We start from the raw sequence: 15,937 nt of genomic DNA, 5'->3' as shown, positions 1-15,937 counted from the left end.
CGACTGAAAAATCAGATTAAGAACTCTATATTTATGGCCAGCTTTCCACCTTGTCCTGGTTTTGGAAGAGAGTTACCTCTAGAAATGGACCGAACGGTTAGCCGGCGAACGGCGGCCATTAAACTCACTCGTGTGCCTGCACATAGACAGATAGGGCAAGCTGCTGCAGACTTTTTCTCCTAGGGACAGATTAGTCAGGCTCTTGGCTTCTTAGCTTGCTCCTGGCTGAATGTTATTGCTTTAATAGCACCCCTCATTCAACAGCTGTTTTCAGAGCTAATCCTGCTCGTGTGATCATTTTTTTTTTCTGTGTGTCAAACTGACACTTGTGTTGCTTAGACAGCATTGCTAATTCATACTGTGTGTGTGCCACTGCCAGCAGCAGCAGCAGCCCATTCAGTGACTACCTGTGTGTGTGACAGAGAGCTGCACATTGTACTACCCAGTACTGCATATACTTACTACTAGTGTACCTGTTGTGTTTAGTTAACCCACCTCATCACTGCACCCACCTTGCTGCATATAACTATCTTTTGTGTTAAGTGAACTCACCTCACTGCATATAACTACCTTTGTGTTAAGTGAACCCACCTCACTGCATCTAACCTACCTTTGTGTTCAGTGAACCCACCTCACTCGGTAAAGGATTTAAAGTTAATTCATTTCAAATACAGCAAGCCCTCGAAAGTCCTCCTCTATTGTTATTTTTGGTCACTACCTCGGGACGGGCATGCCTGCCTGCTGCCCTCCTTGGATGTGTAGTGGTAGCCGTTTCTCAGGATCCACACCCTGGATTCAAACCCCCATTCCCCGGCTATTATCCGGGGTCACAATGGCAGACTTGGCCGCCTCCATATGATTCTCGTGAAAGGAATGTGGTGTCATCTTTGCCCGCCATAACTGGTTCTCGTTAAAGGATTTTAAGTTAATTCATTTCAAATACACAGCAGGGCCTCGAAAGTCCTCCTCCTGTATTGTTATTTTTGGTCACTACCTCGGCACGGGCATGTCTGCCTGCTGCCCTCCTTGGATGTGTAATGGTAGCCGTTTCTCAGGCTCCACACCGCATTCAAACCCTCATTCCCCGGCCATTACCCGGGGTCACAATGGCAGACTTGCCCGCCTCCATATGATTCTCATTGTAGCGGTACTGAACAAGTACACAGCAAGTAGAAAATGTAATTTAAAAAAAAAAACGTAAGATTTTTAACAATGCCATGGAAAGTTGAGAAGGAAGTCACACATTACCTGACATCACTGAGCGAGGAAGAGCAATCTCGCCATGTTGCGCAGTAGTCCAGCATGGCCGTCACTACACAAACAGCTGTTTGCAGTGCGTTACACAGTGAGTTTGGTGTCAGTGTGAAGCAGTACTCTAATTACACTACCTGATTGATGTATACACATGTAAGATGTTTTAAAGCACGTTAGGCCTGCAATTTAGCATTCAATGGGATTTCTGCCCATAAAACGCTGCTTTGCGTCAAATCCAGATTTTTCCCTGGGATTTTTGGCATGTACTGTATCCCACTCCTCCACCTGGGGTCCAGGTGTTGGACCCCTTGAAACATCTTTCCCATCACTTTTCTGGTCAGCATAAGTCTTTCTAGTTTTCCAAGTTCGCCTCCCCATTGAAGTCTATTGCGGTTCGCGAAAGTTCGCGCGAACCGAACCTTCCGCGGAAGTTCGCGAACCAAAAAACGGAGGTTCGGCCCATCTCTAGTTACCTCTAGTGTCTGGGGACACAAAGCAACTTAGTTCTGTACCATGAAGCACACCTGAAGTGAGAGTGATATGTAGGCTGCCATATTTATTCCCTGTTACACAATACCAGTTGCCTGCAGGGCTGGATTTGTACTTTCCAACTTCCAAGGCCCAACCCACTCATAGCATTCTCTCCAACACCCTAACTAGGGGTCACTGGTGTGCAGGAGGAAATGCCTGTTTTAGTGACTTGTATATTTTCTCTCTGAAAAATGATGAATGATTGTTTTTCCTGTCAGATAATGCCTGGTACCCTAATGCCTGGTACACACCATGCAATTTCCCATCAGATAGATGGGTCGAATCGATTTTCCAAACACTTCTATACAAAGTCAATCAGAAATAAGATTGGTCAAATCGATTATTTCTAACAGGTCCAGTCTATCTCATGGGAAATTGCATGGTGTGTACCAGGCATGTAGTGGCAGAGCAGAGTTCATCCCCCTCTCTGCTCTCCTGTAATCAGCGACCTGTTGCTCAGCTATCAAAAGGCAACATTTATTTTACTGATTTATGTGACTGATTCTTTAACAGATTTTTATTTATTTTTATTTTTTTTACTATTGGCTAACATGGTACAAATACTCTATTGCAGTACTGCTACCTTTAAAATGAGCTCGCCAGGGGTTAAGCTTTAGCTTAGAAGGGGCTGCCATACATTTATTTAGGAGAAAAAAAGAACCTTACCTCTTTCTGTTTAAGATTTACAGTCCAGGGGGTAGAGAGGAGAAGTTACTGGGAGGAGGTGCCCCAAGATGGGATGTGTGGAAGGGATAATGTCAGCTAGATAAAACATAAATAAATAGGCTTACCTCTAAAGGAAGGGGGGGAAGCCCAAATAAAGTCATGCAGTTTTTAATAGAAACCAGACACTTGAATGATTAAGCGTTTCGCAGTCCTCTTCCTCAGATCAAATAACAAAAGTATCCGTGATACGTGTTATCATTCAAGTGTCTGTTTCCTATAAAAAAAAAATGTATTACTTTATTTGGGCTACCCCCTTCCTTTGGAGGTAAGCCTATTTATTTATGTTTTATCCAGCTGACATTATCCCTCCCACACATCGCATCTTGGGGCACCTCCCCCCTCCCATTAATATCCAGCCCCCTCCGCTCGGGGTGTTGGCCGTGTATGCTGGTTCCTCTGAACCCTTACACCCTTTTTCTTTTCCTGGAGAGCGACCTACATTGACAAAGACCAAAGAACCCGAGCGAGGACGGGTTTTCCTCACCAGCCATTACACTGTGGTTGCTGGTATTGCAACCTATTCTTGTGAGTATTCTGCACACACTGTTGTTGATTGCTCCATACCCTCGATATGCTACACTATCAGGGGTTCCTTGTGTCCCTGTCTTGTTTTTTTGACTCCTTTGGAAGGTCCTCAGACTACATTGGTACCCACACCCTCTAGAGAGGAGAAGGAATGGCTCAAGTCATTAACCGAGTCTGACCAGCTATACAATATTCAGCCCAGCTCGAGTTATAAAGTGGTGCCGATAATCTTGTTAAAATGTTTACCTTAAAGAGAATCTGTGTTGTTAAAATCGCACAAAAGTAAACATACCAGTGCGTTAGGGGACATCTCCTATTACCCTCTGTCACAATTTCGCCGCTCCTCGCCGCATTAAAAGTGGTTAAAAACAGTTTTAAAAAGTTTGTTTATAAACAAACAAAATGGCCACCAAAACAGGAAGTAGGTTGATGTACAGTATGTCCACACATAGAAAATACATCCATACACAAGCAGGCTGTATACACCCTTCCTTTTGAATCCCAAGAGATCATTTGTGTGTTTCTTTCCCCCTGCATCTCTCATGCACTGAAGTTTCAGGCTGCTCTTTTCTTCCTGCAAACAGCTTTGCCCTTGTCTGAATTTCCTCAGTATGTGAAAGCCCAGCCAGCTCAGAGGACGATTTATCCAGCTTGTAAAAGATACGAGAGAAGAGAGAAGCTGCCCTAATCTAAATAGTACACAGGCAGTGTGCACGGAGGGGCCAGGAAGGGGGAGTTCATAGCAGAACCACAACACTGAAGAACTTGGCAGCCTTCCAGACACAGGCTGACAAGTCTGACAGGGGAAAGATACATTGATTTATTATAGAGACTGTGATAGCAGAAAGTGCTGCAGTAAGCCAGAACACATTAGAATAGCTTTTGGAATTTGTAGGATGATAAAAAACAGGATGCAATTTTTGTTACAGAGTCTCTTTAATGGATGAGAAATTTTGTCTATAACCAGAGTTACAAATTGCCCAGCAAGCACATGGTGAACCAGGTTTCTCTACACCCCTGGCACTAAACTGGAGCTTGTATGTCGAGGAGATAGCACTCTCTCATCGCACACCAGGAAGTAAGGAAGATGCACAGAGCTCTGGAATTCTGACTGTGTGTGCAGCACAGGAGATAGCACTGTCTCATCACACACCAGGAAGTAAGGAAGATGCACGGAGCTCTGGAATTCTGACTGTGTGTGCAGCAAAGCAGGGCGGCTTCAGAGCAGGAGAAATTCTTTATTTTGACATGCAGCCTCTTATCTCTCCCCAAGTCCTGCGGCCCTTCTGCTTTTTCAGTGCCCAAAGCCATGGCCTTTGCGGCCATTTTAGAAATCTGGCCCTGGCAGCCCTGCTGATCTATCTGGCTGCAATAGTGTCTGAATCACACACCTAAAACAAGCATGCAGCTAATCAAGTCTGACTTCAGTCAGAAACATCTGATCTGCATGCTTGTTCAGGGTCTGTGGCTGAAAGTATTAGAGGCAGAGGATCAGCAGGACTGCCAGGCAATATGCATTGTTTAAAAGGCAATACATATGGCAGACTCCATATCCCTCTCGGATAAGGTGTCTTTTAATAAAAGTGGCATGTCCGTTATAGAAGGTGACGCCTCCTAGCATCACACATCCAGTTCCTCCTCCCCTTCCAGGTAAATGAGACAAAACACACTACAGTTATCGCTACATGAGATTTATTTTACTACCATGTAATAATATATCGCAAGATACATCCTAATACACTACAATGTACAGAGCCCCTCCTGCGGTGAGACCGCGCACTGTCCGTCTGTCCACGCCTTGAGGTACCATATTGCTGCATAAATGATAAATTAGAGTGTAAAGGGGGAGGGGCATTTAATACTTTAGGTGATACTCGGGGGAGGGGGGACGCCTTCTGGTAAAGCTACTTGTTGGCAAAGCGCACACACGTTACATACAATCCGGTATCTCCTCCTCCTGACAGGCGCACAGGAGAACTGAATACGAGGGAAGAGGGACACGGGTACAAGAGACGGGCCAGAACTTCAGAAACAAAACCAAGGGAATCGGGGGCGGGACCGGATTATAAAATGCAAGGAGCAAATCCAAAAACACTAAACTTATTACAGGAAACAGCGGTGGAGAAGGAGAATGGACAACCAACCGTCCTCCATACCGAATGTCATCCAGAAACACGTAGGCCTCTCGTCTTCCAAACGTCACAGCCTCCGAGTTCTTCCTCCCCCACCGAAGTAATTACTGGCCATGCTTCCTCTTCATTCAAAGCCGACAATGTGACAAAACATGACTTTACATCGGTCACCAACCGGCAGGAAGGTTCCGTTGCAGTTGCTGCTTGTGGCCAGCAGAGGGCAGACGAAGTCAACGCAATATTTCACAGAGGGTTAATCCCAGGCATCTCCAGGCAGAGAAGGGTTAAACTCATGACAAAGCAATAGGTAATGATGAATACCGGCATGTAGGTTGGATTAATCTGATGCAAATTTCATAATGTTATGTCATGCAGTCCTGGTGTAACACCAAATGTCCTCCCTCCTCCTTATTGGACGCGTTAGGTGGGACAGAGCACTGCAGGGAAACAAAAGACGGTTATTTTAAGCGGGACAGTAATGGCCGTATGTCACAAGACAGCGTATGGTCCGTACAGAGGGTCAGTGAAACGCTGTGCATGGAAATTTGTATGCAACTTGAAACACACTTACTTTCAATTTTGATTGGCTCATTTCCGAGCTGCATAAAATTTGCATTTAAGTGGGATTACACTCAAAATTACGTTTTTGCTCTAATGCATTAAACACAGTACAAAATGTATATCAAACACTATAAGACTGCTCTAATGTCATTTCAATGCTTATTTACACCTCACTGAAGCTGACTGATATCATTGCTGCATGCAGGACTAATTAAAAGATCCTCATTGAGAAATTTGTGAGCAAATAAAGGAGAGAAAGTTCTCTGCTTCCCCCCCTGTATGAAGCAGGAAGTTTTCTGTCATGTTCAAACTTCCAATCTGATATTACTGAGCTGCAAAGGCAAGCTTATCCATTAGCAGCTAATAGAGGTCAAAAACTTGAGTTTTAACCCTTCCAGTACCTAGACAAACATTCAGATGGTTTTAGCGGTTTATTTTATTTGTGTTTAATGCTTCAGACCATAGATGAAATTTAAATCTGCATGTAATCCGAAACTATTAACATCTCATTGACCACTTCTAGTCGGGATCCCATCCTGTGTAGGGTGGCCGGGCATTTCTGATTATCGTGATTGCTGTCAGTTTGATCACCAGACAAGTAGATTGATGGACACATTTGCTGGATGATGTGATGATGCTGGTTTTACTTCTGGAGATACAAACAAAACTTTTTTTTTCAAAGCAGGCAAGTATGAGTTTGTCTTTGTTTTATGCAAGGATGTTTACACAGTGTTTTCTTGTTTGTTTTTTTGTAATTGTGTAAAAAAAATTTTTAACTCTGGGTCCTCGGTACATAGTTATTTGGGTTGAAAAAAAGACATATGTCCATCAAGCTAACCAGAAAACCTTGTGTTCTCTCACACTCTCCCTGAGGAAGGACAGATATCTGGTCATCTCAACAATGGGGGTTTCTAGATTCCATAACAAGTCCTGCTATTTTCATTACCCCACCTCTTTTCTGTAGGGCACGTGGAGGCAGGGAGGGGCGCTTCTTGGCCCAGGAGGAGCAAGTGGTTGCTTGGGGTCTCGCCCACAGCAGAGCCTCCCATGCTGCCAGGACTGCTCTGTCTGACACTTGTATAGGGGGCACTACCGCCCCATCGCTCACACACAGACTTCTGATCAGTGGCAACGTGAACAGGGGAGAGCGGCGCAGTGACCATAGAGTACACTGCAGATGCGGAAGTGATGTCACTGCTCATTTCCTGAATTTGTGTGTTGCATGGTTACTGTGGTTACTGTGCACTGCTCTGCTCTCTTTAGGTTGCTGTTGATCTTTAAGCGGAATGAAACCCGGGATTTCTTCTTTGCTCTATTTACAGCATATTATATACAACCAGCTGTTTTTTCTTTATTTATTTTTTTTTACTAGAACAGCATTCAAAGGGTTACACACAGGACTTAAGGTGGCCATACACTTATAGATTTGCAGCAGATTCGACCATCAGATAGATTTCTGTCAGATGCCTGTCAAGTCGTATCTGACAGGAATCTATCTGATGTGTGCCACACACTAGGGACAGATTTCCAATAGATTTCAGAATGAAATCTATTGGAAATTGATCTAAATGCATTATTGGGTCGTTAGATTTAATGCAACTCTATGGGCCATGGATCTGCTTCCAGCAGCAGATCGACCTAGATTTTCCATCCTGTCAGATTAAATCGATCGAAATCGGCCACAAATCGATCGATAGATTTGATAGAATCGATTTCTGATCTATCAATTCTATAAAATCGATTGATCGATCGATGGCTGAAATCGACCAGTGTATGGGCCCCTTTAGAAGCTTCCCTGCCAGCAAAGCTGGACGCATACGAACTAGAGATAATGTTATCTTGTGTTTAATTGTATCAAGTGAGGAATGTAAATAAACACTTCTCTGACACTGCAGGCTCTGCTGAACAAAGACAGACAATCAGAAAGGATTTCTGCTTAGAACATGAATAAAGCAGTTATAAATAAAATGCAAAGTTAGCTCTCAGAGGTTTAAAAAAAAAAAAAAAAAAAGTGTACTTTGGGAATGTATAATTTCTAAATGAATACTAATACTTATGCACAAAAGCAAATATGATAACCGTATGGCATATAGAAGGTAGGAAAACATGTTTTTATTGAATATTATGTCAGGGTTTTATACCGCTTTAAGGCCTGTAAGTGCTGGGGATGGGGAAGCAGCAGGGAGTAATAAGCCCCAGTGACACCTATGCCCCATATGGGGAGATGGGGAACAACTGGGGCACCTTGACTACCTACACTGGAGAGGATGGGAGAGCTTTGGCTACCTGTTATTACATGAGAGGGGGCCACTGATGAGGGAAGGGGGGGGGGCACAAATTATTTGCTGCTTGAAGTCACAAAAACCTTAGCAGTACCCCTGCGTGGAGGTGAGGATGAGCCCCCTTTTCATAAGGTTGAGTGTGGTTTTCAATGGAGGAAGGGAGCTTTACTGCTGTCTCCCCTTGCAAGGTACCCTCCAATGCTGGAAGGCACCCTGTCTGTGCGATTAGAAAGTATAAACAATTGCCTGCTTTCCAAAGCATTAAATTCCGAGTATAGAGAGTACAAGTCAGAGGAAGCTCTCAGTATGGGCAGGGCTTCCGCATCTATACATTAAAGGGCCTGCCAATCACAGAATCAGAGGAGCCAATATAAACCTCCTAATGTGGTTGACACCTATAACCAACTCATATCCCGCCTACAGGGGGATGCGGCTAGTTAATGCTTGTTAATCTGGAGAGTTTTCCATACATAAGATGTATCTATAATTTTATAGATAGCGCATATGTTAGTCTTATGGTGCCCATACACGGTACAATAAAAACAATTAAGAGGCGCCCAGAGGTGTATAAAACTAAGTTAAAAACAACTAAAATGAAAATGAGTAGGTGCTTACCTTAAAAAATGACTTCATATAACAATGAAATGTATTTAGCACAGGCAATGCATTTCGTGGGTCTGAGCCCTCTTCCTCAGGCTAATTATAGTGCCAAAATACTCTGTTCAGCAGAACGATGAGCAGCTCAGAGAGGCCTCAATGCTCACATTTTTCTCAATTTGGTGACACATTGCGTAATTTGGGCTCCTGTCTCTGTTTCTTTTTTAACCACTTCAGCCTTCAGTCCTTTTTCACCTTATGCATCCGAGCAATTTTCACCTCCCATTCATTTGCCAATAACTTTATCACTACTTATCACAATTAATTGATCTATATCTTGTTTTTTCTGCCACCAATTAGGCTTTGTTTGGGTGGTACATTTTGCTAAGAATTATTTTTTTCTAAATGTATTTTAAATGGGAATATTAAGAAAAAAAATTGAAAAAAATCATTATTTTTCAGTCTTTGGCCATTATAGCTTTAATATAATACATGCTACCATGATTAAAACCTACGTATGTTATTTTCCAATTTGCCCTGGTTATGACACCATTTAAATTATGTCCCTATCACAATGTATGGCGCCAATATTTTATTTGGAAATAAAGGTGCATTTTTTTCAGTTTTGTGTCCATCACTATTTACAAGCTTAGAATTTAACCACTTAACGACCAACGCTGTTTTGTATGATCTGTGCTGGGTGGGCTCTTCAGCCCCCAGTACAGATCAGGCGGCAGGCAGGGCGATCAGACTCCCCCCCCCCCCCCTTTTTCTCCCACTAGGGGGTGTCCTGTTGGGCGGGTCTGATCGCCGCCGCCTAGTTGTGCCTAGCGGGGGGGGGGGGGGGGGCGAGCTCCTCAAAGCCCCCCTCTGCAGCAATATTCCACCTCCCTCTTCTTCCCTCCCTCCCCTTCTCAATATAGGCGGTACAGGACAGCAATCCGTCCTGTACCGCCTCAGATAGGCTTCAGCCTATCAGATGGCAGTGATCCCTGGCCAATCAGAGGCCGGGGATCGCTGATCTCCTTTATGTCGCTGCTGTGACAACAGCGCCGTAAAATGTAAACACCGGGGATTACGTCCCCGAGTGTTTACATTTAGCCTGTGAGCCGCGATCGGAGGCTCGCATGCTGTTCACGGAAACACAGGTGGAACCAGCCGCCACCGATAGGTTGTTAAGTGGTTAAAAGATATTAGTAATATTATAGTAAAAGTTCAGACCCTTAGGTAACTATTTATGTTTTTGTTTTTTTATTGTAATTTTTTTTTTAGTTAAACATTTTTGGGGGGTATTTTTGTATTGTGGGAGGTAAAGAGTTAATTTTAAATGTAATTTATTGTGTTAAATAGAAAAAAAAATGTGTCAAATAGTAAAACTACATCTACATACAAGTCATTATTTTATTCCATCCTGTAAGTGAGTGCTCTTGCTTACAAGAAGTATAGGGAGGACGTGAGGGTTTGTTTTTTTTGTTCAGAAAGATCGTCGCTTCTTATAGAAGCCGTCAGTCTTTCTAACTGGGACTTAGATCAATGAATGTGATCTCCGGCCTAACGGACAGCGGCACAGGAGCGTGCAGCAGCGTGACAGCAGCCTTTTGGACGTAGCAACTACGTCCAAAAGGCAGAAATGGTTAAAGAGAATCTGTACTCTAATATTCTTACAATAAAAAGCATACCATTCTATTCATTATTTTCTCAAGTGCCCCTCTGTGCTGTTTCTGCCACTCTCTGCTGCAATCCTGGCTTGTAATTAACAGTTTTAGGCAGTGTTTACAAACAAACTAACCAGCTTCTAAGAGGCTCAGCTAAGCATAGTGTGTGAGTCATTCAGAGTATGCAGGGGGCCTGCAGAGGGTGTGTATCGCTTCTACCAATCACAAGCAGCCCTGCACATTCCACACAATCAAGCTTTAGCCCGACAAACAGGACAGAGGAAAGATACATTGATTTATTACCGAGACAGTGCAGTTAGGAAAGACTGCAGTAAGCCAGAGCAGATTAGAACAGGCATAGGAATTTATAGGATAGAAGAACTAAGGCTGAAAAAATTGTTACAGAGTCTCTTTAAGGCATTCAGCAACCCCCTCTTCACACCTCTGAAGTATGATTAGCTGCATACCCTTACTTTGTCTCTCAGTAGACCCATTCCTCCGATACATCTGCCGGCAGGAAGTCTACAGACAGGAAGTGATAAAATCTGAGAAATGGGACCTCACAGTTGCAAAGTTAAGGACCTTAAGGTAGTGTTGGGCGAACAGTGTTCGCCACTGTTCGGGTTCTGCAGAACATCACCCTGTTCAGGTGATGTTCGAGTTCGGCCGAACACCTGATGGTGTTCGGCCAAACCGTTCGGCCACATGGCCGAACTAAGAGCGCATGGTCGAACGTTCCCCGAACGTTCGGCTAGCGCTGTGATTGGCCGAACGGGTCACGTGGTTCGGACCCGAACGCGCTCTGATTGGCCGAACTGTCACGTGGTTCGGGTAAATAAATACCCGAACCACGTCATATTTCCGCCATTTGTCTGTGGGTTTAGCTTTGGGTAGGCAGGCAGGGTAGTTCGCGCTCCAGCCACGCTAGCCAGGGTCCCCCCAGTCATTGTGTCGCTGCTGGGAATAGTAGTACACCGCTCGCTCAGCATTGTGTTTACTGCCACTCTGTGTACCTCGCTCAGCCACACTATATAGCATTCTGTTTACTGTTCTGTGTCTGCTGGGAATAGTAGTACACCGCTCGCTCAGCCACACTATATAGCATTCTGTTTACTGCCACTCTGTGTACACCGCTCAGCCACACTATATAGCATTCTGTTTACTGTTCTGTGTCTGCTGGGAATAGTAGTACACCGCTCGCTCAGCCACACTATATAGCATTCTGTTTACTGCCACTCTGTGTCTTCTGGGAATAATGGTACACCGCTCACCCGCCACTGTATAGCATTGTGCTCTGTGTCGCTGCTGGGAATAGTGGTACACCGCTCACCCGCCACTGTATAGCATTGTGCTGTGTGTCGCTGCTGGGAATAGTGGTACACCGCTCAGCCACACTATATAGCATTCTGTTTACTGTTCTGTGTCTGCTGGGAATAGTAGTACACCGCTCGCTCAGCCACACTATATAGCATTCTGTTTACTGCCACTCTGTGTACCTCGCTCAGCCACACTATATAGCATTCTGTTTACTGTTCTGTGTCTGCTGGGAATAGTAGTACACCGCTCGCTCAGCCACACTATATAGCATTCTGTTTACTGCCACTCTGTGTACCTCGCTCAGCCACACTATATAGCATTCTGTTTACTGTTCTGTGTCTGCTGGGAATAGTAGTACACCGCTCGCTCAGCCACACTATATAGCATTCTGTTTACTGCCACTCTGTGTACCTCGCTCAGCCACACTATATAGCATTCTGTTTACTGCCACTCTGTGTCTTCTGGGAATAGTAGTACACCGCTCACCCGCCACTGTATAGCATTGTGCTCTGTGTCGCTGCTGGGAATAGTGGTACACCGCTCAGCCACACTATATAGCATTCTGTTTACTGTTCTGTGTCTGCTGGGAATAGTAGTACACCGCTCGCTCAGCCACACTATATAGCATTCTGTTTACTGCCACTCTGTGTACCTCGCTCAGCCACACTATATAGCATTCTGTTTACTGCCACTCTGTGTCTTCTGGGAATAGTAGTACACCGCTCACCTGCCACTGTATAGCATTGTGCTCTATGTCGCTGCTGGGAATAGTGGTCCACCGCTCACCCGCCACTGTATAGCATTGTGCTCTGTGTCGCTGCTGGGAATAGTGGTACACCGCTCAGCCACACTATATAGCATTCTGTTTACTGTTCTGTGTCTGCTGGGAATAGTAGTACACCGCTCGCTCAGCCACACTATATAGCATTCGGTTTACTGCCACTCTGTGTACCTCGCTCAGCCACACTATATAGCATTCTGTTTACTGTTCTGTGTCTGCTGGGAATAGTAGTACACCGCTCGCTCAGCCACACTATATAGCATTCTGTTTACTGCCACTCTGTGTACCTCGCTCAGCCACACTATATAGCATTCTGTTTACTGTTCTGTGTCTGCTGGGAATAGTAGTACTCCGCTCGCTCAGCCACACTATATAGCATTCTGTTTACTGCCACTCTGTGTACCTCGCTCAGCCACACTATATAGCATTCTGTTTACTGCCACTCTGTGTCTGCTGGGAATAGTAGTACACCGCTCACCCGCCACGGTATAGCATTGTGCTCTGTGTCGCTGCTGGGAATAGTGGTACTGTATAGCATTTCTGTACTGCCACTGTACTGCTGCCAGTCAGCGTGTACTGTAAGGATAAGTGAAATGAGGAAGAAATCCGGTGAAAGAGGGAGGGGCAAGGGAAGAGGTGTTTCCCCTGACGGTTCACGTACAGGCCACAGGGGAGCACCCAAGAAAACCCACTCAATACCGCCCATGTTGTCCAGGACAACAACCCTCACAAATCCAAAAGAACAGGACCAGATAATTACTTGGATGACCTCTCAAGCGTCCAGCAGTGGGTTAAGCAGCACCAGCACATCACGCACGAGGTCCGAGTCCTCAGCCAGTTACAAGGAGCCAGTGGGCACAAAGCTGACACAACCGGCAGCGACACCACGCACACAACTGCCAGATAACCAGTCCGATGAATTACCTCAGGACACAATGGGGTATTCACAGGAGCTATTCCCAGCCCAACAAACTTCCACCTTTCAAAGGTCAATGGAGGAACAGCCAGAAATGTTGTGCCCGGATTCACAACCATTAACTGTGGGAAATGCACCGCGCACTGAAATACAAGGCGAGTCCGAGGAGGACTCGGAAACCCAAATCCCAGAGCAAGTTGGGCAGGAGGGGTTGCAATTGCAGGAGGTCGGCCGACAAGATCTGGAAGACGACGTTGGAGTGTGCTGCTTAGAGGTTGTTCTGGGGAGCTCTACTCCACGGTGGCGGCCCCCCACAATGACATATGACGAGTTTCAGGAGATGGAAGAGGAGGGTATGGACAATGTGGACAGAGACCCAGATTTTGTTTGTGAACGAGAACATCGCCGTCGTAGCAGCAGCACAGATGAGTCTGTTGAAGAACCCACTGCTGCACGAGTTCACCTTGTGCCACAAGGTAGGCGGCGCGCAATTTCAGGCACCACAAGCGTGGAAGTTCAAGTGAGAGGCAAAAGAGGAGCAAACAGAAATCGCCAGCAAGGCAGGTGCTCCAAAGTCTGGGCTTTCTTTGAAGACTGCACTGAGGATGTTACCATGGCGATTTGCAAGGTGTGCAAGACCCGCCTGAGCAGGGGGAAAAGTATTAACAACCTCTCCACCACCAGCATGAGCCGCCACATGCTATCCAAACATCCCACTCTGTGGGCAAACGCGGCAGGACAGGGTACCAGCAACACTGCCTCCCTTGGGTTCACCAGACTCACCACCAGACCCGCCTCAGCAGCAGCAGTAGCCCAGCCATTGCGTGGTTCACAACATTCACAAACATCAGACGACGCTGACACTGTCACTTTCCGGAGTAGTGCTCTTGAGGTCTCCCAGTGTTCATCAAACACAACAACCAACAGCCCTTCCGTGTGCAGCGCTACGGTTCAGTTGTCTGTGTCGGAGATGTTTGAGCGCAAGAGGAAATTGCCAGCAAATGACCCCCGGGCCGTGGCAGTAACAGCCAGCATAGCCAAGCTTCTGGCCTGCGAAATGCTGCCATATCGAGTGGTGGAGACAAACAGCTTCAAGGGCATGATGTCAGTGGCCATCCCATGTTACGTGGTTCCCAGCCGCTACCACTTTGCGCGCTCTGCAGTGCCTGAGTTGCATGAGCACGTGGTCAGCAAAATAACCCGAAGCTTGAAGAATGCCGTTGCCTGCAAGGTTCACCTCACCACTGACACCTGGACGAGTGCGTTCGGCCAGGGTCGATACATCTCCCTTACCGCGCACTGGGTGAACCTTGTGGAGCCTGGCAGCGATTCCTCACCTGCTACGGCGCGGGTGTTGCCCACGCCGCAAACAGCTGCACCGCCGTCCCTCCCACTGGATAACAACAGCAGCACCTACCTCTCTGACTCCTTCTCCTCCAACGCATCTCAAAGCTGTGCCTCATCCGGAAACGCTAACCCAGCAGCAGTAGGATCGTGGAAGCAGTGCAGCACAGCTGTTGGCATGCGTCAGCAAGCGTTGCTGAAGCTGATCTGCCTTGGGGATAAGCAGCACACAGGGGAGGAAATTTGGAAGGGAATAAAGGAACAGACGGATTTGTGGCTGGCACCGCTGGACCTGAAACCGGGCATGGTTGTGTGTGATAATGGGAGTAATCTCATTCGCGCTTTAAGGTTGGCTAAGCTGACACACATCCCTTGCCTGGCGCACGTGATGAACCTAGTAGTTCAGCGGTTCCTGAGGACATACCCAGGCGTGGCCGATCTTCTGTTGAAGGTGCGTCGAGTGGCCAAACATTGTAGAAATTCCAGTACTGCTTCGGGGGCACTCGCCAAGATGCAGGAGCGCTTCAATCTCCCCCACCATCGCTTGCTGTGTGATGTCCCTACGCGCTGGAATTCTACACTGCACATGCTAGCCCGCTTTTGTGAGCAGAAGAGTGCAGTGGTCCAGTACATGACGGCGCAGTACCGAGGCGCATCCGGACAGCTGCCAAGCTTCTGTGGATCCGATTGGGCCAACATGTTGGACCTCTGCCAAGTCCTCCAAAATTTTGAGCAATCCACGTTGCTTGTGAGCAGTGACAACTCTTCAGTCAGCATTACCATACCACTGCTGTGTTTACTGAAGAGGTCAATGTTGAAAATCAAGGAAACAGCTGTCATGATGCAACTGGGGGAATCTGAAGGAGAAAACGATCAGCGTGATGGTACTAACATCAGGCCATCCGCCTCAGGGAACGCTGGCCCCAGCAGCTATGACGAAGAAGAGGAGGAGGAACAGCTGGAGTTGGAGCAGGAATTTCATGCCACCACTGACGAGGGCCAGAGCGGTGCACGTTGGACTTCCACAATTCAGCGCGAATGGTCAGCAGAAGCAGACCAGGAGGAAGGTGACGACTATGATGCATCACAACAACTATCACAACGCTCACAAGAGGATGATGAGGATTCTGGTAGGACTCTGGCACACATGGCTCAATTCATGCTAGACTGCATTGAACGTGACCCACGCATTGTGCGCATTCTGGACAACACCAATTACTGGGTTTATACCCTTCTGGATCCACGGTACAAACACAATGTTCCAAAACTGCTTGAAGAAAGAGTCAGACAGGTCAAAATGGAAGAATACCAGCAGG

The 15,937-nt window shown here is 46.3% G+C and overlaps 1 protein-coding gene across 7 annotated transcripts in view; it reads right to left on the bottom strand.

The window, feature by feature from the left end:
• Window positions 1-4,711: 4,711 nt before the first annotated feature.
• FEZ1 (fasciculation and elongation protein zeta 1) overlaps window positions 4,712-15,937 on the bottom strand; it is an 88,812-nt gene continuing 77,586 nt past the window's right edge. For all 7 annotated transcript variants that reach the window (XM_068238874.1, XM_068238875.1, XM_068238876.1 and 4 more), the window contains one exon: window positions 4,712-5,605. In XM_068238874.1, the coding sequence (XP_068094975.1) occupies window positions 5,589-5,605 (17 nt within the window). In that variant the 3' untranslated portion in view covers window positions 4,712-5,588. The remainder of the gene's footprint in view (window positions 5,606-15,937) is intronic.

This window comes from Hyperolius riggenbachi, chromosome 6 (genome assembly GCF_040937935.1).
Source record: "Hyperolius riggenbachi isolate aHypRig1 chromosome 6, aHypRig1.pri, whole genome shotgun sequence".
NCBI lineage: Eukaryota > Metazoa > Chordata > Amphibia > Anura > Hyperoliidae > Hyperolius > Hyperolius riggenbachi.
The sequence above is the reverse complement of the archived record's forward strand: the minus strand, read 5'-3'. Positions and strand labels throughout refer to the sequence as shown.